The sequence below is a fragment of the Pongo abelii genome, chromosome 21 (genome assembly GCF_028885655.2).
Source record: "Pongo abelii isolate AG06213 chromosome 21, NHGRI_mPonAbe1-v2.0_pri, whole genome shotgun sequence".
NCBI classification, from domain to species: domain Eukaryota; kingdom Metazoa; phylum Chordata; class Mammalia; order Primates; family Hominidae; genus Pongo; species Pongo abelii.
In genome coordinates, this window is record NC_072006.2 from 40,833,507 (window position 1) to 40,860,917 (window position 27,411).

Here is a 27,411-nt window from a genome sequence, read left to right on the forward strand (position 1 = left end):
ACAATCTTGGCTCACTGCAACCTCCACCTCCCAGGTTCAAGCGATTCTCCTGCCTCAGTCTCTGGAGTAGCTGGGATTACAGGTGCCTGGCATCATGCCCGGCTAATTTTTTTATTTTTAGTAGAGATGAGGTTTCATCATGTTGGGCAGGCTGGTCTTGAACTCCTGGCCTCAGCCTCCCAAAGTGCTGGGATTACAGGTGTGAGCCACCATGCCCAGCCCCTCCCCAAAATTTTTAGACCAGCCCATCAATTGCCTGGAGGGCAAAACATTTTGAATGTGGTCACCTCAGAGCATTAACTTCACATTAGATTTCTAGGAACTACAGGCTGTTTCTGGTAACAGCACTTCCCTTTCAAACACACTTCAAAGGGAAAAGGAAGATGGCAGAGGTCTTTCAGACTGAAAATGTAGCAGTAAGCAACATACGATCGGCATTGAAATCTACAGTAGTCCAAGTTCTCAAGTTCAAACTAGAAGGTCAGCTACCTCAACACTTTAGTAGAGGCTCTAGGAAAAGCTAGGTTGAAACAATGACAGGCAGAAACTCTTGCCTCGGATATACTCAAAAGGGGAGACACTTAATACTAACTCGATATTTAGCGTAAGAGTTGGTCTGTATTTGCCCTAAGAGAAAGAAAATGCATCCACCCTCATCATGAGAATTGTTACTGAAAGCTTCCTTACCAATACAGCAGGATTTTGCATATACAGAATTTACTTCCATTATCTTAATTCTCACAATATTAAATCATGTTGACGAATTTTTTTTTTTTTTTTTTTTTAGAGACAGGGTTTCAGTCTGTCACCTAGGCTGGAGCACAGCGTCAGGAGCACAAATCCTCAAATTCCTGGGCTCAAGGAATCCTCTCGCCTCAGCTTCCTGAGTAGCTGGGGCTACAGATGCGCACCACCAAGCCCAGCTAATTTTCTTATTGTTTTTGTAGAGACAGAGTCTCACTACGTTGCCCAGACTGCTCTCGAACTCCTGGCCTCCCACCTCGGCCTTCCAAAGCACTGGGATTATAGGTGTGAGCCACTGCACCCAGCCAAAGTTTTTAGTTACATAGGAAAGGCTACGTCATAAGTTGAGGAAAACAGATACAGGGTTGTAAATACTCTTTGACAGGGTCTCATTCTGTCACCCAGGCTGGTCTCAAACTCCCGGACTCAAACGATCCGCCCACCTCAGCCTCCCAAAGTGTTGGGATTATAGGTGTGAGCCACCGTGCCCAGCCCGTCTCTAATTTTAATGATGTAAAAATGTATAGGAAAAAGACAGCAGTATTTTACCAGAGGTTTGGGTGGTAGGATTACAAATAATTTAAATTTATTTTATTCCATATGCTTTCCTCTTTTTTGCAGTGTTTTACAATAAGAACATATTCAGGAAAAAAGCTTTATTTTATGTATTTGTTTATTTATTTTTGAGATGGAGTCTTGCTCTGTCGCCCAGGCTAGAGTGCAGTGGTGTGATCTCAGCTCACTGCAACCTCCGCCTCCCGGGTTCAAGTGATTCTCCTGCCTCAGCCTCCCAGGTAGCTGGGACTACAGGTGTGTGCCACCATGCCCAGTTAATTTTTGTATTTTTAGTAGAGACGGGGTCTCACCATATTGGCTAGGCTGGTCTCAAATTCCTGACCTCGTGATCCAACTGCCTCAGCCTCCCAAAGTGCTGAGATTACAGGTGTGAGCCACTGCACCTGGCCAAAAGCATTATTTTAAAAAGAGAATGAAGGCTGGGTGCGGTGGCTCTCACCTGTAATCCCAGCACTTTGGGAGGCCAAGGTGGGTGGATCACGAGGACAGGAGATCGAGACCATCCTGGCTAACACGGTGAAACCTCGTCTCTACTAAAAATACGAAAAATTAGCCGGGCGTGGTGGCACGTGCCTGTAGTCCCAGCTACTCAGGAGGGTGACGCAGGAGAATTGCTTGAACCCGGGAGGTGGAGGTTGCAGTGAGCCGAGATCGCGCCACTGCACTCCATCCAGGGCAAGAGAGCGGGACTCCGTCTCAAAGAAAAAGAAGAGAATGAGATAACCAAAGAGAGGGAAGCTTTGCTCCTTTCTGGGCAATTATTCCAGAAAACAAGATTAATCTGAAGCACATATAAGGGTTGGAAGTGAGGGAAGAAGGCACATTACCTTTAGCAAAGTTGTATTTATAGGGTTCAGGCGGGAATTGCATTCGACCTAAAATTTAAAAAAAGAGGAGAAAATAATTTTATGAGTTGCTAGGAAAAAAAACGAAATAGCTTGGCATGAGAATCATCTTGCAAGATCAACAGCTCAGTTTGGAGAAGGCTGAACCAGCCAAAGAGATTACCAAAATACATAGTGGGAGATATATTTATATGATATACTTTGACATTTCTGAGCAGATCTAAAAATGTCACTTATCTAATTTTCTGAATCTGTTACGTGTCTTTAAAAAACTACAAGCTGAATCTAAGTCTTCCTACTGACTAGCTATATAACATGAAAGTAGGTTACCTTACTTCTTTGAAAAATGGACTGGACCGTGGGTCCTCTCCTGCTGGGATCTTTTAATGGCTTCTGAGTACAACTGGTTCTAATGACTAAGCCCTGGGCACCTCCCTTGCCTCACTTTTCACCTCTTTCCTTAGTGGGTTTGCCATTCTTTATATCCTCACTCTTTTCTATCTCAGGGTCTTTGGCTATCCAGTCCAAAGTTGAACTCTTCTCATTTTTCTCTCATGGAGTCATTTAATTAAGAATCACGGCCCTGTGCATTCACATGTCTGATATCCTACACCCTTGTGTTCATGAAGGCAGGGGTCTCAAAGAAAATGTTTTGGGGAGACAATCTGTTGGTTCCATATTATTTTAGGGCTATTTTGATCAACTGGATTTCTCCGTTTATATGTTTGCTAAGAACACACATATAAAACCTGTGCTTAGAATCTGGATCCAGCAGGGTGAAATACGTAATACAAAGCAAAATGAAACCACTGCAAACACTTCACAACTGAGCTGAGTGAACACAGAAAGGAGTGGGATTTCTACAGATAGATAAAGGGAAAAGGTGAGTGTTTGAGGACTTCCAGAATCAAGGCGAAAGCATAAGCAAAGCCCCAGGGGTGGAACGGAATGGCTACTGAGCCAAGTGTGAGGTGAGGTAGACTGAAGGTGAGGCTGGGGCACAGGCTGGAGCTGACTGTGGAAGGCAGGATGCCACAGAAGGTGTCTGAAGTGACAGGATCTGAGTTGTTTTTAGGAGAGCAGTGGGCTACATGATGGACTGCAAGTGGCAGCAAGCAGTAGTTAAAATTACCTAGGCAAGACCCAGTAATCCAGATGAACTTTTAGTCTGGGGATTGCAGGTAGGCAGGTATACAAAACTCTTCTAAAATCAGGGATAATATAAAAGTCAGGATCACCAAATCGGAGTTTTGATTTGCTCTATACAAAGGACAATGCAGGCAGTGACAAACAAATGTACCCGTTCACTACAGAATGCGCATTAACTCTAAAAGGTAGAATTTAAAAACTGGATCCCTAATTGCTGGGCACAGTGCTTAGAACATAGTAGATAGACTGTAAATATTTTCTGGAAGAATGAACTCTCAAATCTGGATTTAACATAATAAATCATGCTTTCCTTGGTTCAATACTTTGCAATTTCAACAACATTATAAGAAGTCTTGATACCTAGTAGAACAACCACAATCACTGTTTTTTTTTTTTTGTTTTTTTTTTTGAGATGGAGTCTTGTTCTGTCTCCCAGGCTGGGGTGCAGTGGCACAATCTCAGCTCACTGAAACCTCCGCTTCCTGGGTTCGAGCAATTCTCTTGCCAAGTAGCTGGGATTATAGGTGCATGCCATCACACCCAGCTCATTTTTGTATTTTTAGTAGAGACAGGGTTTCGCCACGTTGGCCAGGCTGGAACTCGTGACCTCAGGTGATCCGCCCATCTTGGCCTCCCAAAGTGCTGGGATTACGAACGTGAGCCACAACCACTGGTTTTTGACGTCTACTTTATCCTTGGCTGCCTGAATGCAGACTCAATCTTACTCATTTTCATATTCTTCATAGCACTGAGTAAATAGGAGATGCTCAAAATATGATGTTGAATGAATAAGTACGCAAGAATAGTTACTGACAATGACTAGAATTTGTAGAGTTTCTTCTTGCTCTTCCATGCATGGATATTCCTCTTAATCCCTACCCACTTGTGGGATAAAATGCTCTGGCAGGGGAACTAGGTTTGACTGTGTATGAAAGAGCATCGACTTGTGGTATAGACAGGGCTCCAGAATACTCATAAACACTGAAGATGTGGAAATCAGAAAGAGGGAGAGTCCTTATCTATATGGCCAAATTATTACAGTCTTGAAAAATAACTGCAAAGGTTGCTTTAAGTCCACACAATTTATAAAAGGCAAATAACTAGATCCAAGATGAACAGAAATACTTAGCATTGTGAGGAAATTCTGATTGATTAGGAATGTTTTCTAAAAATATTTTCCTGTATTAAGTATATATGTTCATTTAAAAATGTTTTTGACAGTTTGGCAGCATGTATCTCCACCTTCTTAGCCAGAAAACACTGACCTTTATAAAGTTCCTTCTTGATAAACTGGGGTCACCACTATAACCTTTTTACCTCTGGGGAATGTTTTTTGAGGAAGGGGAACTGAGGGTTATTGGCCTCTACATGCAAGTCATGCCGTGTATTTCACAACAGACACGTAGTGTTTTACAGGGCAGTTCAGGGAGATGCGAATGTTATCCTTTCACATCTGCATATTCTCACCCTACAAACATTTCCCCACTCCACAAACCTTCTCAATTATGTCTACACCTCTGATTATTTGTTAGACTTCCTTTCCAAAAAGCTTTACTCCATAATGTTTTGCTCTATTTAGGGCAGCCAAAGAAATCAAGTAATTTCACAGAGATATTTAGTTAAGTTATATATGCTGTAGGAAACACATAATTAGACATAGGAAAAACTATCAACTTCATTTGTAATCAAATAAATGCAAATTAAAACAGTGAGATACATTTTTAACCTATCGAATTAACTACTAATAAAAAAAGATTCAATGCTAGACAGTGTGCAGTGACACAGGCATGCTTATACAGTGCTGGTGGCAATATACTGGTATATCCTTTCTGGAAAGGAACCTGGCAAAATGTATTAAAGACTTTGTAAAGATGTGTAATTTTGGACACATTAATTCCACTTCTGGAAATCCATCCCAAGGAAATAATCAAAGATTCAAAGATTTCCTAAGGATGTTCAACAGTAACATTATTTTTATTTTTATTTATTTTTTTGAGACAGAGTCTTTCTCTGTCTTGCCCAGGCTGAAGTGCAGTGGCGCGATCTTGGCTCACTGCAGTCTCTGCCTCCCAGGTTTGAGCAATTCTCCTGTCAGCCTCCCAAGTAGCTGGGAATGCAGGTGCATGCCACTACACCCGGCTAATTTTTAGTAGAGATGGGGTTTCACCATGTTGGCCAGGCTGGTCTTGAACTCCTGACCTCAGGTGATCCACCCACCTCAGCCTCCCAAAGTGCTGGGACTATAGGCATGAGCCACCATACCTGGCCAACAGTAACATTATTAATAATGCAAAATCAGAATTAACATGAGAACAAAGTTAAATAAATAGTGGTAAACCTACAGACATACTGATTCTATAATGGAAAAATGCTATCAATAGTGTTAAGTCAGGCCCCCAAATCTTGTATATGTAATATAATCAGGTCTACATAAGGCAAAAAATAATACTCTGTCTTTAGGTAATGGGATCATGATTTTCCCTTCATCCTTCTATTTTTAAATTTTTTTCATATTTTCTACAATGAACATATATCATTTTTATCCATGTGCTATGTCCTTCAGAAGGAGGCAGAGGTGGCCTTCCAGCCTGCTGGATTTATGGTGGTAATCTATTCCAGATTAAAGGCTGAGACTGTCAGAAATCTGACAATAAGTAAATGGTGTTTAGTTGTACTACTTGCCACAAAGTGAACTACACAACACAAAGCAATCAAGAAAAAAACTGATCCCATCTAATGAAATCTAACGATGAATTAATTTTCCAATATGTATGACAAAGAGCAAACCCTGATATGTGCAATCAGAAAGAACAAAAACTAGTATTTACCGACTGTTTCTAGTGTGTCAGCAGTGTGCTACATACTTTTTTTTTGAGGCAGGGTCTCACTCTGTCACCCAGGCTGGAGTGCAGTGGCGCAATCATGGCTCACTGCAGCCTTGACCTCCTGAGCTCAAGCAATCCTCCTACCTCAGCCTCCAGAGTAGCTGGGACTACAGGCTGTCACCATGCCAGCTAATTAAAAAAATATATATTGTAGAGTTAGGGTCCCACTGTGTTGCCCAGGCTGGTCTCAAACTCCTGGGCTCAAGCGATCCTCCTGCCTCAGCCCCTCAAAGTGTTGGGAATACAGGCGTAAGCCACTGCACCTGGCCTATACATTTTATTACATTTTGATCTCATTCATCTTCACAGCATGAGGACATACTTACCACAGCCTCAACTGCAGGCGAATTGTCCCCTACCACCAGTAAAGTAGAACACCTAGGTAGGCAAAGTAAGAGGTGTCACTCAGCAAATAGGCACATAAATTCCACTGAACACCAAATTAGTCTATGAAAGTCTATGAACACCAAATTAGTCTATATTTGGCAAGTCAGCTGAGGAAACTGAGGAACTTACTTTAATGTTTTTGATTTGTTATCATTTTGGCCTAGTATGGGTCTTTCGATCTCCAGGTCTCTGCGTCTAGAAAAACAAAGCAGAAGCAATGCCCTTTTTGGGTAAAGTCATAGCAACTCAGGTTATTTTCTGGTCATAAACACCAAAATTTATCAAGGAATGTGAAACTATCTTTCCTTCACACCTGAGAAGGGAAGAGGCCCTATGACTTGGTTCTTGAGTTGCCATTCCAGTGGCATCCCGAGTGGTACGGAGCAGGAACGAAGTTCTTGGCTCAACCCTGAAGGACTCTTTGGGATGCTACAAGGAGACAGCCTCAACACCCAACAGCAACACCACTGAAACTCTCAAGTCCTAAGTGTTTAATTAATTTATTTTTTTGAGACACAGTCTCAGTCTGTCACCCAGGCTAGAGTGCAGTGGCACAATCTCAGCTCACTGCAACCTCCACCTCCCGGGTTCAAGCTATTCTCCTGCCTCAGCCTCCCAAGTAGCTGAGACTACAGGTGGCTGCCACTACACCCGGCTAATTTTTGTATTTTTGTAGAGATGGGGTTTCACTATGTTGGCCAGGCTGGTCTTGAACTCCTGACCTCATGATCCACCCGCCTCGGCCTCCCAAACTGCTGGGATTATAGGCATGAGCCACCACGCCTGGCCCTAAGTGTTTAATTTACAGGAATAAATTCCTTAAGAGAAGAGAATGACTTACACTTTGAGGAGGGGGGAGGGGTGTTTTCCTTGTAACTGAGTTTAGCACAGGGCTTAATCTTTCTGATTTCAACTAAAAATAGGGAGGCTCTATTATATAGAGGAAAGAGCTAGAGAGACAAGGTTCAAAATCTGGCTTTACTCCTTACTGGCTGTATAACTTTGGGTGAGTTACAGCTGATCCATTTCCTCAATCTTTGTTCATGTTTCTAGAAAGCCAGAAGGGGCTCACATTTTCACCTCGGAGAAGCTGGTCCCAAGATTAGATACAGTCCTCTCTCCTTCTCCCACCCTCCTCTTTTTAGAACTGTTTACATTTAAGTGAAGAAACAGGAAAAAACTATACCCATTGTAGGAATTCAAGAAGAGCTGCAGGTTGTCTTGGTTGATGTCTTGGGCAATATGCATTCTGTAGGTTTGGATCAGGTCCGGGTTGGCCTGTAACTCTTCCTAGAACAATTCAAAGAAGACATGGGTAAGCTTCTGAGCTCCAGAATAAGTCCATCTTGTTTGGTATGCATTTTCATTACCACAAGCCAAATCGTGCGGCTCATGATGGGAACTGGGGCAGAGGCTGGGGACTACTGATGTACTGGTAGGCTGAATGGCTGATTATTTGCATCAGACTGGTTCAGTGCCATACTCTGTGTCAGATGAGGGCAGCAAAAGACCTATTATGGATTCAAGTACTAGCTGTGGAATTTAGGTCACCTCATCACTCTGAACCCTGATTTGTGTGTTTTTTTAATGTTCTGCCATTCTTCACAAAAACGGAGATATTGTAAAATGAAGACAATAACCAGCTATCTGACAAGGCTGTTTTAAAGATTAAGTAAGAAAAGTTATATAAACATATAAACCATAAAGTGTAAAACAAATGGAATGTAACATTTCTTTTCTTTTTTTATAAGATGGAGTCTTGCTCAGTCACCCAGGCTGAGCAATGGCGCAGTCTCAGCTCACTGCAACCTCCACCTCTCGGGTTCAAGCAATTCTCCTGCCTCAGCCTCCTGAATAGCTGGGATTAGAGACATGCACCACCATGCTCAGCCAATTTTTTTGTGTTTTTAGTAGAGACGGGGTCTCACCATGTTGGCCATGCTGGTCTTGAATTCTTGACCTCAAGTGATCTGCCGCACCTGGCTACATTTCTTTTAATAACCATAAATCTTTAATAACCATAAATCTATATCTTCACTGATATAATCAGCGTATTATCTATCTATATATACCGCCATTTAATATTACACATTGTATAATTATATATTCCATTGCGTTTATGACACTTTATTGATTTAGTAATTCATTATTTATTTTAATCTTTTAAATTTTATTTTAGAGATGGGGACTCACTATGCTGCTCAGGCTGAGGTGCAGTGGCTGTTCACAGGCACTATCATAATGTACTGCGGCTTGGAACTCCTGGGCTCAAGCGATCCTCCTGCCTCAGCCTCCTGGGGAGCTGAGACAACAGGCACACTCAACTGTGCCTGGCTCGTTTATTTTAATCTTATTACCAATACTTTTAAAGGTATAAAATACGAGAGAAACAAAATGGTCTATACAGTGAAAAGTATCCCTCTCCACCACCCACTGTTTAATGGTCACTCTGTTCCTGGCCTTCTCAGACGTCATCAGAGCTAGCTGCCAGATTCTTGAGTACATAAGCATACATGTAAATACGTGTGTGCATACACACATACATCATTAAGCAGTTTTAAGCAGAAAGAAATTGCACTGGAGGAAAGAAATATATCAGGGATAATCAAGAAGTCCATTAATCCAGGGCAATGTGTGAAGTTCACCACCAAGCCTTGTTAGAGAAAGAGAGATATAGAAAAAATTTCTTCACATTTTCACAACCATGTGGATGAAATGAACCCAGAATACAGTTGGAAACTGACAAGAGTCTACCTGAAACTGAAGGGTACGCGAATCACTACTAGAAAACTTTGTGAGAGCCCCAGTCTCATTCTAAAGGTATTATAATAAGAAAAGTGAATACCAAATGACAGGCCAGGTGTGGTGGCTCATGCCTGTAATCCCAGCACTTTGGGAGGCTGAGGCAGGAGGATCTCTTGAGGCCAGGAGTTTGAGACCAGCGTGGGTTAACATAGTGAGACCCCCATCTCTACAAAAAAATTTAAAACTAGCTTAGTGTGGTGGTACATGCCTGTAGTACTAGGTACTCAGGAGGCTGAAGGAGGAGGATGGCTGGAGCCCAGGAGGTCGAGGCTGCAGCGAACTAAGATGGCACCACTGCATTCCAGCCTGGACAACAGAGCAAGACCCTGTCTCAACAAACAAACAAATAAACAGACTCCCATCTTTTTAAAAACACAAATTATAGTCCTCTAGACATTGTTCTACACTTGCTTTCCCTTGTAAAGTATGGTAGAGATCATTCCTTATCTGGATATACAGAGCTATCTCATTTATTTACACTACCCATCTTCTCACATCCTTGCTAGTACAAACATATTTTTAATTTTTTTCTCTTATTGGTGAAGTTGAGCGTTATTCATGTTTAAAAACCATGTTTGTTTCCATTTCAAATTAATACAAGCATTAACTTGCTTACATGTTTTAAAATTTATTTTTAATTTTTATTATCTTTTTGACTGGTCAAGAGCAGTAGTGAGAAAGGGGAAAGAGTGGAACAGGGAATTCAATCTGTAACTAACTGTGAACAATCAATTCAGATAATTCCCTACCTTCAGACCAGCCTGGGTGCTTAAATTTTAAATGAACTCTTCAGTCTTATGACAATCCACTATGACCTCATACGTTTTAAATTAAACATATATTTTTTATATATATGTGCATACATAGTTATATATATACATAGTTATATATAGAGATAAATTGTATATATAGCAAGAGAAATATATATATATATATGTAACTATATATATACTGAGGATGTTCTTGCTTTTCAGAAATTATTAAATTACTGGCCTTAGCTTTCCCCTCAGAGGCCTATATGAAGTAGTATTTCTTTTTGCTATGTTGCCCAGGCTGGTCTCGAATTATGGGCTTAAATGATCCTCCCATCACAGCCTCCCAAGTAGCTGGTACCACAGGCATGTGCTACTAAGCCTAGCTGATTTTTGAATTTTTTTTTTTTTTTTTGAGACAGAGGTTCGCTCTTGTTGCCCATGCTGGAGTGCAATGGTGTGATCTCGGCTCAACGCAACCTTCACCTCCTGGGTTCAAGAAATTCTCTTGCCTCAGCCTCCCAAGTAGCTGGGATTACAGGCATGTGCCACCACACCGAGCTAATTTTTTTTTTTTTTTTTTCTGAGATGGAGTCTTGCTCTGTCGCCCAGAGCTGGGGTGCAATGGTGCAATCTCAGCTCACTGCAACCTCTGCCTCCTGGGTTCAAGCAATTCTCCTGCCTCAACCTTCCGAGTAGCTGGTACTACAGGCGTGTGCCACCACACCTGGCTAATTTTTTTTTGTATTTTTAGTAGAGACAGGGTTTCACCATGTTGGCCAGGCTGGTCTTGAACTCCTGACCTCGTGATCCACCTGCCTCGGCCTCCCAAAGTGCTGGGATTACAGGCATGAGCCACCATGCCCAGCCTAATTTTGTATTTTTAGTAGAGACAGGGTTTCTCCGTGTTGGTCAGGCTGGACTCGAACTCCCAACCTTAGGTGATCCACCTGCCTTGGCCTCCTAAAGTGCTGGGATTACAGGTGTGAGCCATGGCACCCGGCCGATTTTTGAATTTTTATAAAGACAGGGTCCCACTATGGGGGACCTGCCTCAGCCTCCCAGGTAGCTGGGACTACAGGCATACACCACCACATCCCGCTAATTTTTGTATTTTTAGTAGAGACAGAGTTTCACCATGTTGGCCATGCTGGTCTCAAACACCTGACCTCAAGTGATCTGCTCACCTCGGCCTCCCAAAGTGCTGGGATTACAGATGTGGAGCCACTGCGCCCGACCCCTAATTTGTAGTACATTAATACAGTGAACTGCTGCTACACAGTAATAAAAAAGAATGAACTACTGACACATGGAATGACATGGATGAATCTCAAGATAGTATGTTAAGCAAAAGAAGCCAGACTCAGAGAAGTACACACTCTGTCATTCCATTTATATGAAGTTTAAGAACAGTCAAAATTAATCTATGGAGGTAACAGAATAGTGAAAACCTTGTTTGGGGTGGGGAATTATTGAGTGGGAAAGGATAATGAGGAAACCTTTGTGGGGTGATGAAAATGTTTTGTGTTCTGGGTGGTAGTTACATGAAACTATATACATCAGTAAATGGTCACTGAGGTGCACTTAGGATGTGTGCATTACACTATGTATAAGTATTACCTCAATTAAAGAGAGGGCAAGATGGAGGCAAAACTCAAAGGAGTCAGCTGGAAGAATTAAAGTGGTTGCCACTAAAAAGCAGAATATGGGGTAGGTGACAGATTCTTTGTAATAAGCCCTGTAGAACTTCTCTACTCTAAAATATATGTGAATTTGTAACTTTGATAAAAATATGATGAAATAAAAGACTGTGGATTTTGGACTTGGCCTGACCTGGATTCAAATGTCAGCTCCACACTTACCATCTGGATAGTGGTGGCAAGTTATGTTGCCTCTCTGGTCTTTGGTTTCCCTATCTTAAAATCAGACTAATAGAACCATGTAAAAAACAACTTGGTTTGCACATCTAAAGTATTATAAATAATCAGTACTCGATAAATGCTAGTTTTCTTCCCATCTGCCATTTTCCTTCAGATAATATTTAAAATTAAGCAGATTACAATTGAGCACCCACTCTCGTCTCCCCATTCCAGACACCTCACAGCTCTCTGACCTCACTGCTCATTTACTCCATCACTCCTTTGTTGGTCACCCAACTCACTTTTCCCTTTGAAGAAGACCAGGGTCCCCCTCACCTACCAGTTAAGCTCCCTCCCCTACCCAGCAATTATGTACACGATAACTGCCACTTTCTGTGAAGACTTGTTTCCTCACTAGTTGAAAAACATGGGGCTTGAACAAGATAATCTCTAAGCTTCTTTTAGCACTATTATTTCATGGTTTTTCCCCCGGAAATTTCTATTTCTGTGAAGCCTTTCCCAGACCTCCTAATGGCTCTAAAGATGTTTGGGGAGGCACGTGATGTCAAACATTAACAGATGGCATTCTGCTTACAGGAACAGGTAGCAGGAGATGCTGTCTTCTCTCATAGCTCCACGTGTCAACAGTCACGTGGCAATGAGTTAAAGATTCACCTTTGCAGGGCCACATGCCTTTCAGACTACATTGGAACTGTTATTTGCTAGGATCAGGTAAATTCTAAGGCAGCCCTTCTTTCCTGAGGTAACATAAGAATTTGCATGCAAACCAATAAACACAGCTCTTCTGGGTGGAACAGGTACTTACCTGTCCAAAGTGATGAGCCAAAATAATGTCCACAACATTGGTTGTCAGGCCAGAGAGCTGAAAAGATAAAAACTCTGTGTTAAGAATGTAAGCATATGCAAAAATTTACCAAGCTGCCCAATTAAAACGAGTGCACTTTATTATATATGTTATCTCTTTAAAAACAAATGAAAAACCCTTGGCTGGGTGCAGTGGCTCACACCTGTAATCCCAGGACTTTGGGAGGCGGAGGCGGGCGGATCACGAGGTCAGGAGATTGAGACCATCCTGGCTAACACGGTGAAACCCTGTCTCTACTAAAAATACAAAAAATTAGCTGGGTGTGGTGGCGGGTACCTGTAGTCCCTGCTACTCAGGAGGTTGAGGCAGGAGAATGGCATGAACCTGGGAGGCGGAGCTTGCAGTGAGCCGAGATTGTGCCGCTGCACTCCAGCCTGGGTGACACGGTGAGACTCCGTCTCAAAAAAAAAAAAAAAAAAAAAACCCCACAATTCAGTGTTATACATTTCATGAGATGGTGGTTTCAAAGAAACATAGAGATGAGAAACAAGTCAGAAAAAACTAAGTCTCCTTTGCAGGGTAATAATAAAGCCTGCTATGAAATAGGGGACTGGGAGGACACTGTCAATTCCTTCTTTGAAAGCCTGAGACCTAGACCTCACGGCTGTTTGCTACTTTATTCCTGTCTGTATTTCTGTATTTACACTGGATTTATGGCTGATATGGACTAACTTAACAATCACTCCCATGACTTCCAAGAGACAAAAACAATTTTTTTCCTCTTTCTTCCAGTTTTTGCTATCTTCATTTCAGGGAGTGGGAGGAAATGAGTTGTTTACAGAATGTTCTTGAGTTTTAAACATTTTTCTCCTAATTTTTCCTATTTCAAAATGATGCATCTCATAGTCTAATAAATGCAGCAATCTGTGTAAATCTGCATACTGTAGTCTATTTTCAGAAAAATTTCCAACTCAAATTATGTTGCTGATTCCTGTTCAGCCTTCTTCCTTGGTTTTATGCTGAACTTGTACTGCTGATCAGGGATGAAGTACTGAATTGGGGGTAAGTATGGAGAAGAGGCACTGAGGGAGACAGACATGGCTATGCCTGGAGTAGGATCATATAATTCCAGAAAGACTGAGGAAGAAAGAAGTCCTGAAATCTTTGCATAGGTTATCAGTGATGCACAGGTTATGAACTATAGAAAAGTAGGCCGGGCGTGGTGGCTTACGCCTATAATCCCAGCACTTTGGGAGGCCGAGGCCAGCAGATCACCTGAGGTCAGGAGTTTGAGACCAGACTGACCAATGTGGTGAAACCCCGTCTCTACTAAAAATATACAAATTAGCCAGGCGTGGTGGTGTGTGCCTGTAGTCCCAGCTACTCGGAAGGCTGAGGCAGGAGAATCACTTGAACCCAGGAGGTGGAGGTTGCAGTGAGCCGAGATCATGCTACTGCACTCCAGCCTGGGCAACAGAGTAAGACTCCGTCTCAAAAAAAAAAAAAAAAAGTACCCACATATTAAGAAAGAATTAGGACACGATTGATTGATTGACAGGGTCTCTCTCTGTCACCCAGGCTGGAGTGCAGTGGCACCATCATAGCTCACTGCAGCCTTGACCTCCCAGGCTCAAGCGATCTTCCGGCCTCAGCCACCCAAGTAGCTGGGACTACAGGTGTGCACCACCACGCCAGGCTAATTTTTTAAATTTTTGTAGAGACGAGGTCTCACTATGTTGCCCAGGGTAGTCTTGAACTCCTGAGCTCAAGCAATCCTCCTGCCTCACCCTCCCAAAGTGCTGGGATTACCAGTGTGAAACACTGTGCCTAGCCAGGACATATTTTAAATAAGCCAGGCTGTGAGAAGGAATTTCCATAGCATCTGGCAATAGCACTGTTAATGTGTTTTAGCTAAGAAATACCTCATTTCTCCAAAATGTAAACATAGGAAGAGATGGATAAATGATTTAGAATCTAGTCTGCTGATGACTAGAATATTTTAAGTTTTAATAAAAATATGCTTATCACAAGAAATCACGAAAAAACAGAATACAAAAGACATCATTTGTTTGTTTTTTTTTTTTGAGACAGGGTCTCGTTCTCTTGTTCTGTCACCCAGGCTGGAGTGAAGTGGCGCAATCCAGGTTCACTGCAACCTCCACCTCCCAGGTTCAAGTGATTCTCCAACCTCAGCTCCCGAGTAGCTGGACCACAAGCGTGCACCACCACACCTGGCTACGTTTCTGTATTTTTAGTAGAGATGGGCTTCACCATGTTGGCCAGGTGGCCAGGCCAGTCTTGAACTCCTGACCTCAAGTGATCCGCCCACTTTAATGAATACTTTAAAGCATTAAAACAATGCTTTAATGAATATTCTGGGTCTGCAACTTACTAGCAGTGTAATTTTAAGTAAATAATGTCTCTGTAGGATAGTAACAGTACCAATGGATTGTCCTGAGGCTGAAAAGTTAAGTATATCTAAAACATTTGGACGGGTGCAGTAGCTCACGCCTGTAATCCCAGCACTTCGGGAGGCCGAGACGGGTGGATCATGAAGTCAGGAGTTCAAGACCAGCCTGACCAACATGGTGAAACCCTGTCCTACTAAAAATACAAAAATTAGTTGGGTGTGGTGGCACGAATCTGTAATCCCAGCACTTCGGGAGGCCGAGACGGGTGGATCATGAAGTCAGGAGTTCAAGACCAGCCTGACCAACATGGTGAAACCCTGTCTCTACTAAAAATACAAAAATTAGTTGGGTGTGGTGGCACGTATCTGTAATCCCAGCTACTCAGGAGGCTGAGGCAGGAGAATCACTTGAACCGGGGAGATGGAGGTTGCAGTGAGCCGAGATCACGCCACTGCACACTCCAGCCTGGGCAACAAGAGCGCAACTCCGTCTCAAAAACAAAAAAAAACATTTAAGAACAGTGCCTGGTACACAGTAAGCACTACATAGGTGTTACATTTTTAAAAAATTTATTATACATCTCTTTAAATCTTTTTTTTTTCTTTTTTGAGATGGAGTCTCACTCTGTCACTCAGGCTGGAGTGCAGTGGTGCGATCTTGACTCACTGCAACCTTTGCCTCCCAGGTTCAAGTGATTCTCCCGCCTCAGCCTCCCCAGTAGCTGGGATTACAGGTGTGTGCCACTACACCTGGCTAATTTTTGTATTTTTAGTAGAGACAGGGTTTCGCCATGTTGGTCAGGCTGGTCTCGAACTCCTGACCTCAGGTGATCTGCCCACATTGACCTCCCAAAGTGCTGGGATTACCGGTGTGAGCCACCACACCCGGCCCTCTTTAAATCTTTTTAAGGATTTAAACTACCTTTCAAAAAAGTTCCTAGATATTGACTTATTGAATCTCATGGGTTAAGTATCAATAAAGCTTTTTCTTTTTTTTTTTTAAAGACAATTTCTCTCTCTGTCACCCAGGCAGGACTGTAGTAGCATGATCATGGCTCACTGCAGCCTTGAACACCTGGGCTCAAGCAATCCTTTCCCTTCAACCTCCTGAGTAGCTGGGACTACAAGCATGTACCACCTTTTAAATTTTTGTGGAGACAAAGTCTTGTTCTGTTGACCAGGCTGGTCATAAACTCCTGGCCTCAAGCGATCCTCCTGCCTTGGCCTCCCAAAGTGCTAGGACTACAGGCATGAGCCACCATGCCCAGCCAGATTTTTTTTTTTTTTTTTTTTTGAGACAGGGTCTCTGTCACCTAGTCTGGAGTCCAGTGGCGTGATCATGGCTCACTACAGCCTCGACCTGCTGGGTTCAAGTATTCTTCCCACCTCAGCTTACCGAGTAGCTGGAATCACAGACGTGTGCCACCACAACTGGCTTTTTTTTTTTTTTGAGACAGTCTCGCTGCTGCCCAGGCTGGAGTGCAGTGGCATGATCTTGACTCACTGCAACCTCCACCTCCCAGGTTCAAGCGATTCTCCTGCCTTAGCTTCCCAAGTAGCTGGGATTACAGGCGTGTGCCACCAGGCCCCGGTAATTTTTATATTTTTAGTAGAGACGGGGTTTTGCCATGTTGGCCAGGCTGGTCTTGAACTCCTGACCTCAGGTGATCCATCTGCCTCTGCCTCCCAAAGTGCTGAGATTACAGGCATGAGCCACCTCACCTGGTCCACAATGGGCTACTGTTTAATTTTTTTTTTTTTTTTGGGATGGAGTTTTGCTATTGCTGCCCAGGCTGGAGTGCAATGGCGCGATCTCGACTCACTGCAACCTCCACCTCCCGGGTTCAAGTGATTCTCCTGCCTCAGCCTCCCGAGTAGCTGGGATTATAGGCACGTGCCACCACGCCCGTCAAATTTTGTATTTTTAGTACAGACAGGGTTTCTCCATGTTGGTCAGGCTGGTCTCGAACTCCCGACTTCAGGTGATCTGCCCGCCTTGGCCTCCCAAAGTGCTGGGATTACAGGTGTAAGCCACTGCACTTGGCCTACTTTTAAAATTTTTTGTAGAGATGGGGTCTCACTATGTTGCCCAGGCTGGTCTCAAACTCGTGGGCTCAAGCGATCCTCCTGCCTCAGCCTCCCAAAGTGCTGAGATTACAGAGGTTAGTTGCTGTGCCCAGCCAATAAAGACTCTTGATACACTGGACAAGTTGGGTGGTGGTATTTTGGAGACTTTGTCCTGCAATGGTGTATTAGAACATTTATGGCAATGTAAAAGTACTGAGAAGTAAGCATTTGTTTAAAATGAGATTAAGGGCCGGGCGCGGTGGCTCACGCCTGTAATCCCAGCACTTTGGGAGGCCGAGGCGGGTGGATCACGAGGTCAGGAGATCGAGACCATCCTGGCTAACACGGGGAAACCCCGTCTCTATACAAAAAATTAGCCAGGCTTGGTGGCGGGCGCCTGTAGTCCCAGCTACTCGGGAGGTTGAGGCGGGAGAATGGCGTGAACCCGGGAGGCGGAGCTTGCAGTGGGCCGAGATCGTGCCACTGCACTCCAGCCTGGGCAACACAGCGAGACTCCGTCTCAAAAAAATAAATAAATAAATAAAATAAAATAAATAAATAAATAATCAAATGAGATTAACAGATTAGGCATCTTTTAGCAGGAAATAAAACCTTAATTTTCTCTCTGGAAATCAGTGATTGATTATAAAATACCATAGTTTTAGATTAAAATACACATAACATTTGTACTTCATCAAGAAAATGGTTCAAAACTGTTTCTTTTCTAACCTAAAAACAATGTTTTTTGTTTGTTTGTTTGTTTTTTGTTTTTTTTTTTTTTGAAATGGAGTTTTGCTCTTGTCACCCAAGCTGGAGTGCAATGGCGCGATCTCGGCTCACTGCAACCTCTGCCTCCTGGGCTCAAGCAATTCTCCTGCCTCAGCCTCCCGAGTAGCTGGGATTACAGGCATACACCACCAGGCCTGGCTAATGTTTTTATTTTTAGTGGAAACGGGGTTTCGCCATGTTGGCCAGACTGGTCTTGAACTCCTGACCTCAGGTGATCCACTCACCTCGGCCTCCCAAAGTGCTGGGATAATGGGCGTGAACCATGTGCCTGGCCTAACAGTGAATTATTTTTAGCATAGGTGAGTTGAATGCAAGTGATGGCAGTGGCTGCTGCCATCATGCTGTGTGGCTGGGGCTGCAAACTCCATGGAGCTGGCGGAAGCCCCGCCCCTTCTGGGTTTGGACCAGAGCTGCAGACCCAGGCCTCCTGCTCTATGGAGCAAGCAGGATCCCCGCCCTCCTGGGCAGGGCTACAGCCGCCCAAACTGCAGCTGTGGATCTCAGCCTCCCTGTGCTCTTGGGGGAACTGGGAACAGGCAGGATTTGCCCTCCCAGGTACAGCTGCAGCCGCCGCGTCTGTGGCTGCAGACCTGGGCCTCTGGCTCCGGGAAGCTAGCAGGAGCCGGGGACAAGCGGGAGCCGGGCCCCTTCCGAGTTGGCGGGCTGGGAGCTCCTGGGTGCAGCTGCAGCCGCCCTCCCAGGCGTAGGACCGGGGCATCTCTGCAGCCTGCACCCTTGGGCGCCCCAGGAAGGGCCCCTTCAAGCCCTGGGGCCATGAATGGAGCTGGACGCAGGCAGAGTCCTGGGCAGAAGGGGGCGGGGTTCCCAGTAAGGCCCCACCCTCAGGGCAGGGAGGCCCTGAAGGCTAGGGGCTGGATTGCCAGTCACCCAGACCAGTCAGGACTTGTGGCACCTCTTCCCGGCCTGCCCATGGCCGCCCATGGACCATCAGCATGCACTTCCTCCCTTCTGGGGTCCATAAAAGCCCTGGGCTCAGCCAGCGCAGAGTGGACGACGGCCAGAGGACAAAGAAGGTAGAGACACTGGACAGAGGAATACACTCTCCACTGAGAGCTACAGAGATGACCTGCTGGCAGAGAAGGGCTACTCTCTCTGCTGAGAGCTTGAGAGACCTGCAGAGAAGTCAGAATGACTCGCCTGTGGAAAGGAGCCACCTTCTCCAGGGCCTCCTGTCTGCCAAGAGCTGAACACTCGACTGGACGACCTGCCTACAGAGAGGAGCTACCCATTCCTCTGAGCTGTTCTAACACTAAATAAAACTCTTCTTCACCCTTCACTTGTCTGTGTACCTTACTCTTCCTGGCAGGTGATCTTCCTGCCTCCACCTCCCAAAGTGCTGGGATTACAGGCATGAGCCACCATGCCCAGCCCAAATTGTAATTTAGAACTATTGCTACACACAACTTGAATGAGTTTCACAAACACCATGATGAAAGAAAGAAACCAGACAGGCTGGGTGCGGTGGCTCACGCCTGTAATCCCAGCACTTTGGGAGGCCGAGGCGGGTGGATCACAAGATCAGGAGTTCAAGACCAGCCTGGTCAAGATGGTAAAACCCCGTCTCTACTAAAAATACAAAAATTAGGCAGGCGTGGTGGCACACACCTGTAGTCCCAGCTACTTGGGAGGCTGAGGCAGAAGAATCGCTTGAACCAGGAGGCGGAGGATGCAGTGAGCCGAGATCACACCACTGCACTCCAGCCTCGGCAACAGAGTGAGACTCCATCTCAAAAAAATAAAATAAAATAAATACAGTTTCTACGATTCCAATTTAAGAGATAAAACTGTTTAAAAACAGATAAAACTTATCTCTGGTGACAACAGTCAGAACAGGTAATTTCTGGGAAGGAGAGGAAGTATCAATTAGTAAAAGATATAAGGGAATTCCCTAGTGAGCTGGGAACATTCTATATCTTGATTGGATGGTGATTTTATATGTAAACATTCTTCAAGCTATATACTTAACATTTTTACCCTTAACTGTATGTATACCTCAATGAAAAATTGGTAAGCTGTTTTGAGATGGGCCAAGATAAGCCGATGGACACCTTCATGTGGTACTTACTTTGGAAGCTGCCCAGTCAATCCAGCCTTTAGCGCAAGGGTCAACATTAATGAGCACAAGGCCTTCCACAAGCTCTGGATGGTTGAGCTGAAAGATGAGGCAAAGACAACAGTATGAAAGCTACACTCCCACAGTTCTTCTAAACAGTTGGAACATGGTCGATCAATTCTTACTTACATGGCTTAATGCCTCACATTTGAAAGTAAGACTACAAAGAGGGAGAACATGGAAAAATAGCTCTTGAAATCTGACTTAGCATCTGGAAACCAGTTTCTGGTTTTACTATTAAATTACTTATTTTACTATCAAATTATCTTGTCTTGCAAAGATTTATATGCAGTTGTTCAATTCATGGTGGATCTTCCTCATTGGGAAAGTGCCCTTGGCACAAGCGGCTGCTCCACACTCATATCTTTGTTCTCGACAGAGGCTTCTAAAGTTTTTTTTTTCTGAAACCACCTGAACAGTTTATACCATCCTCAGAACACTCTCCTATCACTGATGACGTATTAAAAAAAAATAATGATAATAATGTCTGGACGGGCACGGTGGCTCATGCCTGTAATCTCAGCACTTTGGGGGGCTGAGGAGGGTGGATCACGAGGTCAGGAGTTAAGAGACCAGCCTGACCAACATGGTGAAACCCCATGTCTACTAAAAATACAAAAATTAGCTGGGTGTGGTGGTGGGCGCCTGTAATCCCAGCTACTCAGGAGGCTGAGGCAGGAGAATCACTTAAACCCAGGAGGCGGAGGTTGCAGTGAATCAAGATTGCGCCACTGCACTCCAGCCTGGGCAACACAGCAAGACTTCATCTAAAAAAAAAAAAAAAAAATTTTATAATAGGAGCTCTAGCTCTCTAGCTTATTTAATTTAATTTAATTAATTTTTTTTTTTTTTGAGACAAAGTTTCGCTCTTGTTGCCCCGGCTGGTGCAGTGATGCTATCTCGGCTCACTATAATCTCGGCCTCTAGGATTCATGCAATTATCCTGCCTCAGCCTCCTAAGTAGCTGGGATTACAGGCACCTACAACCATGCCCGGCTAATTTTTGTATTTTTAGTGGAGACGGGGTTTCACCATGTTGGCCAGGCTGGTCTCGAACTCCTGACCTCAGGTGATCCACCCGTGTCGGCCTCCCAAAGTGCTAGGATCACAGGCGTGAGCCACTGTGCCCGGCCCCTGGCTTACTTTTTTTTTTATCTGACTACAGTGATTACATTTACGATAGAAAATTTGATAAGCAGAGAAATTATAAAAAGCAGAAAATAAAATTTCACATTATCTTACCACATATCAATCCATTAATATTTTTTGGTACATTTTCTTCCAGTCCTTTCCTATGGCTATGACAAACTTTATGTCAATCTATATTCTAACTTTTTGGTTAACATTATAATGTATGCAAACCATGTATCATTATAAAGCTTTTCGTAAACTTAATTATGGCTGCACAAAATTCCATTATAAGCAGCATCTAGGACTTGCTTTTTATTGATGACGTACTGTCCCCATTTGTGATTTTTCAGGTATTATAAGTACAAAGCAAGGCTTTATACAACCTGTATCTAAAGCTGACAGAAGTTAGAGAAAGACTGACATAAGGCCCAGAATACTGCCTGGTCATTTAACACAGCAGTAATAGCTGTGACCCAGGCACTGCCTCAAGGATGTTGAGGCTAATCCTCTACATACTTACTGCAAATCTGCTGAGGATGTAAGCTCCAGCTCCAACTCCAATTCCAATGATGCTTTTCAGGCTGTGAATGGGACATAACGACAACTGACAGTCAACTTCATTTGCAGGCAGCATTGCATAATTGAAAGCATACAACCTGGGTTGAAATCCTGGCTCTGATATTTATTAGATGTGAGAATTTGGGCAAGTGTTTTTTTTTCTTTCCCCTAATTTTCTGAGCCTCAGTTCCTTATTTATAAAACAAGGATCTCAGCCGGGCGCAGTGGCTTACGCCTGTAAACCTAGCACTTTGGGAGGCCAAGGCAGGCGGATCACGAGGTCAGCAGATCAAGACCATCCTGGCGAACATGGTGAAACCCTGTCTCTACTAAAATACAAAAAATTAGCCGGGCATGGTGGCGTGCGCCTGTTAAAAAAAAAAAACAAAGGCCGGGCGCGGTGGCTCACGCCTGTAATCCCAGCACTTTGGGAAAGGCTGAGGCAAGCGGATCATGAAGTCAGGAGATCGAGACCATCCTGGCTAACACGGTGAAACCCCGTCTCTACTAAAAATACAAAAAAAATTAGCCAGACGTGGTGGCGGGCGCCTGTAGTCCCAGCTACTCGGGAGGCTGAGGCAGGAGAATGGCGTGAACCCCGAAGGTGGAGCTTGCAGTGAGCCGAGATTGCGCCACTGCACTCCAGCCTGGGTGACAGAGTGAGACTCCGTCTCAAAAAAAACAAAAAACAAAAACAAAAACAAAAAAACGAGGATCCCACCACCTACTTTCAAGTTGGTTTTAATGGTTAAATAAAATATAACTCAGGCTGGGGGCAGTGGCTCACACCTATGATCCCAGGACTTTGAGAGGCCAAGGCAGGTGGATCACTGAAGGTCAGGAGTTCGAGATCAGCCTGGCCAACATGATGAAACCCCGTCTCTACTAAAAATACAAAAAAAATTAGCCAGGCGTGGTGGCCTGTGCCTGTAATCCCAGCTAAATGGGAAGCTGAGGCAGGAAAATCGTTTGAACCCAGCAGGCAGAGGTTGCAGTGAGCTGCGATCGCACCACTACACTCCAGCCTGGGTGATGGAGTGAGACTCCATCTCAAAACAAATAAATAAATAAATAAATATATGTCTATATATGTATATGTGTATATACATATATATACACACACACATATATGTACACACACACACACACACACATACATATATAAATATATATAACTGAAACCTGGGAGTTATCCTTGGTAGCTGTCAGTATCCAACCCATCAGCAAGTCAGTGGAGTTTACCTCCAGAATATATCCATCTATCTACTACTATCTACTTCAATCATCCCCCAACAGCAGCATCCAGTACCATGCTATCATTATCTCTTGCCTGGACTACTGTTAATAGTTCAACTGTTCTCTCTACTTTCTCTCTCTGATTCTTCTCCAAACCATTCTCTTCATAGTGAGATGAACCCTTTTAAAAAAATTTAAACAGCTTTATTTTTATTTTTTAGATACAGGGTGTCACTGTTACTCAGGCTGGAGTGCAGGGGTAGGATCACAACTCACTGTAGCCTTGAACTGCTGTTGTTAAGTGATCTTCCTGCCACTGGGCCCAGCTCAAGGTAGATTTTTATATCTTCTAGGTCTCAGCGTGTGTGCCACCTTCCTAGAGAGGAATTCCCTAACTCGCCTTACTAATGTAGATCCCGCCCTTATTCTCTATCACAACACCCCCACTGACTTATTTTATAGAACTTTATTATTTGTTTGCTTACTTGTTACCCCACTAAGCTCTAGGAGGACAGTGACAATATTTTTCCTAACCATCATATCCTCTGAAACACACACTAAAGAATTCACCATAGAAAGTCAATAAAAACTGCATGAAAGACTGCAGAATGAACCTACCTTAGGTGGGTAAGAACAGGAGGCAGCATTTCAGCCAGCTCATCCATTGTGGGGTACTGATACCTGCAATCCAGAAGGATATCTCCTGAATTAGAAAGCACTCAAAATTCCCAGTTGCTAGAACAGCTGGAAAGGTACAGAAGTCTTAGATAAAGGGCTGGGCGCAGTAGCTCATGCCTATAATCCCAGCACTTTGGGACGCCGAGGTGGGCAGATCACCTGAGGTTGGGAGTTCGAGACCAGCCTGACCAACATGGAGAAACCTCATCTCTACTAAAAATACAAAATTAGCTGGGTGTGGTAGTGCATGCCTGTAATCCCAGATACTTGGGAGGCTGAGGCAGGAGAATAGCTTGAACCCGGGAGGCAGAGGTTGCAGTGAGCGGAGATCATGCCATTGCACTCCAGCCTGGGCAACAAGAGCGAAACTCCGCCTCAAAAAAAAAAAAAAAAAAAAGTCTTAGATAAAAGCATTTCCTTTTACCAAAGGCTCAAAGGAGGTGATGTGGTACCTGAAAATGATTGTGGCATATTGTGTAACTCTCTACAACTGCCATGCTAAGGAGAAAGTAAAATAATCCACTGTTTCTATATCCTAACAAGCAGCCCTTGGGACCAGAGGGTGCCACATGAAAAGAACTAGTAACATGGTTCTCTCTTAGGGTATTTCCAAACCTCTAACAATCTCTTCAGTTGGAGTCCAGGCTCAGTAAACCTCCGGCAGTAAGAGTCAACTCAGAAAGTGGGTCTTGGTCTACTGCTATATTTAGGCAACTAAATGCAAAAATAAAGCTTTTCTAGGTATGGGCACACAGTTACAAACCCTTAGCATGAATGCTTATTTGTTTCACTTAGGCATAGAATAACATAGTTATTTTAAAAAATTTATTATTATTATTATTATTATTATTAATTTTTTAAGAGACATGGTCTCACTCTGTCACCCAGGCTGGAGTGTAGTAGTGAAATCATAGCTCACTGTAACCTTGAACTCCTGGGCTCAAGCTATCCTCCTGCCTCAGGCTCCTGAGTAGCTGGGACTACAGGTGCATGCCACCATGCCTGGCTAATTTTTCAATTTTTTGTAGAGATGGAGTCTCGCTATGTTGCCAGGGCTGGTCTTGAATTCCTGGCCTCAGGTGATCCTCCTACCTCAGCCTAACAAAGTGCTAGAACTACAGGTGTGAGCCACTGTGTCTGGCATGGTTATTTTATTGTATTTGAATTTGGTTCATAATATGAACCATCTGATCCTAAGATGTTCGAGCAGGCCCAGGAACAGACCCAGATCAGAATTCCTAGAAAAGTAGTAAGCATCCGACTGGGAGCGTTGGCTCACGCCTGTAATCCCAACACTTTCAGAGGCTGAGGCAAGCAGATTGCTTAAGCCCAGGAGTTTGAGACCAGCCTGAGCAACAGGGCAAAACCCTGTCTCTACAGAAAATAACAATAATTAGCCAGGCGTGTTGGCACAAACTTGTAGTCCCAGCTAGTAGGGAGGCTGAGATGGGAGGATCACTTGAGCCCAGGAGGTTGAGGCTGCAGTGAGCCATGATCACACCACTGTACTTCAGCCTGGGAAACAAAGCACTATCCTATCTCAAGAAAAAAAAAAAGTATTACAGAATTGAAGATGGAATTGATCCTACGATGACCACTTATTTTTGAGGCAGGATCTGTTCTACATCTGACAGGGAAGTCAGCCTGCCTCTGCCTGAACACTTAAGGGATGGTGTGCTGTGGAACCATTTGTCCACAAAATAGAAAAAAGGAACTGGATCCAAATCTTGTTGGATATAAACTGACCACTGGCCAATTTGCATTTTAGAGTCAGATTCTGGCACCAGACTGTCTGGGTTCAAATCTTAGCTCTGCCACTTATTTGTTATGTAATGTTAGCCATGTTACTTAATTTTTCTGGGCCTCAGTTTCCTTACTTATAAAATGGGAATAATAGTAAACTTATCCTATAGGGTTGTGAGGAGTAAATGAGTTAACAAATGTAAAGCATTTAAAGCAGGGTCTGGAACACAGTTTGAGTACTATTTAAATATTAGCTATTATTTGTCTGCAATTGTCTATTTCCCAGCAGTCACTGGCCAAAGGCAGCTCTGGAGATGAGTGAAAGGAGAGGGGATGAATTAGCATTCCACAGAGTGTGTGCTCACTCCTCCTAAGGTCTTCTCAATAAGCACCCCGTCCAGGGAACAAACAGGTAGGGAGCCTGTAACTCTGCCCTGCGAAGCAGACGTAGGAGGAAGCTGAGAGTGCCAAAGCCAATCAATCACCCCACACCTCTATCTGCCAGGACAGCCTCTCAGAATAAATAGTTAAACAGATAGTCAAATTTCCATTACTAGTTTGAGAGCTAAGGATAGGGAGATGCTCCCAGGAAAGCTCAGAGGGATCTGAATTTGGGCGTAGGTAGTTGGGAGTTTTGAGGAAGGACACAAAAATCACAGTTTTTTTTTGTTTGTTTGTTTTCTTTCTGGGGACAGGGTCTTGCTCAGCCATCCAGGCACTGCAGCCTCAATCCCCTGGGCTCAAGTGATCCTCCCACCACAGCCTCCCAAGCAGACGGGACCACAGGTGAACGCCACCATGCCTGGCTGGCTAATTTTTAAATTTTTTGTAGAGACAAGGTATTCCTATGTTATCCAGGCTGGTCTTGAACTCCGGGGCTCAAGCAATCCTCCTGCCTTGGCCTCCCAAAGTGCTGGGATTATAGGTGTGAGTCACCACGTCTGGCTAAAAAATGACAGCTTTCAAACAGATAAGGAAGGGCAAGATAAAGACAGTGAGGAGTAGATGTTCCAGACACTTATGCCTTGAGATTACAGGAAAGCAGGTGCCTGCTATGGAGAGCCATTCCTGGATATGGGAAAACACACAGTTTCCCCCAAAAAACTGTACATAACAGTCCTCTCAGCCCAAGGAGAGAAAATATGAGGATGGTTGGTCAATAAGCATAACCTATAGACTGTAATAAAATCAAAGGGAAGCAAACACCACTTCTCCCATTGGAGCTCAGCCAGTTGCTCTACTGAGTGCACGTCTCCCAGATGATCTTTTTGTGGCCTTACCCTGTTGGGAAAGAGGGTGCACCTTCCTGCTGGCCTGGGGCATCCACATGACAGACAGCAAAGTGCTGGGTGATCTCTTGCATATCCTCAAAGTTAAAGAATGCATTGAAACAGGATTTATCTGTAAGAATAAAAATACCCATAAGTCACAGGCTGTCCATATCGCCCCAATTTTCCTCTACTCAGTCAATGCCTATTATCACCTTCTTTCCCTGCTTTTTAACCACCATTCCACCAAAGTGAGGTGTCTGAACATCTGTCTGATTCAAGCTGCCCTAAAGGCTGAATATAAGACATCTTATATTGAGATACATATTGAAAACAATTCTTAATTCTAAATAATGTCTGCAAAGTAGAAATTACTTTGTTAATATTTGGTGGTTTCCAATTATTGCACAAAATAATCTTACACCCATAATGCTGTCATTTCTCATGGACATTATTCCTCTATCTTACAAACAGACACTGATTATACCCCAAGAGCACAGGTAGAGTGAATGTCCTGAGCTGTTCACATTCACCACATGGGAGTTTGTCTCTTGGCAAAATTGCCAGGG

General features: G+C 43.8%; 1 protein-coding gene across 3 annotated transcripts in view; it reads right to left on the reverse strand.

The window, feature by feature from the left end:
• Positions 1-27,411, reverse strand: part of NDRG3 (NDRG family member 3) — a 90,352-nt gene that overhangs the window by 6,407 nt on the left and 56,534 nt on the right. For all 3 annotated transcript variants that reach the window (XM_024238513.3, NM_001132306.2, XM_054541453.1), the window contains 9 exon segments: positions 26,855-26,975; positions 23,772-23,834; positions 21,880-21,940; positions 20,181-20,267; positions 12,829-12,885; positions 7,773-7,876; positions 6,716-6,781; positions 6,526-6,577; positions 2,148-2,195 (listed from right to left, as the gene is read on the reverse strand). In XM_024238513.3, coding sequence (XP_024094281.1) covers positions 2,148-2,195; positions 6,526-6,577; positions 6,716-6,781; positions 7,773-7,876; positions 12,829-12,885; positions 20,181-20,267; positions 21,880-21,940; positions 23,772-23,834; positions 26,855-26,975 — 659 coding nt within the window.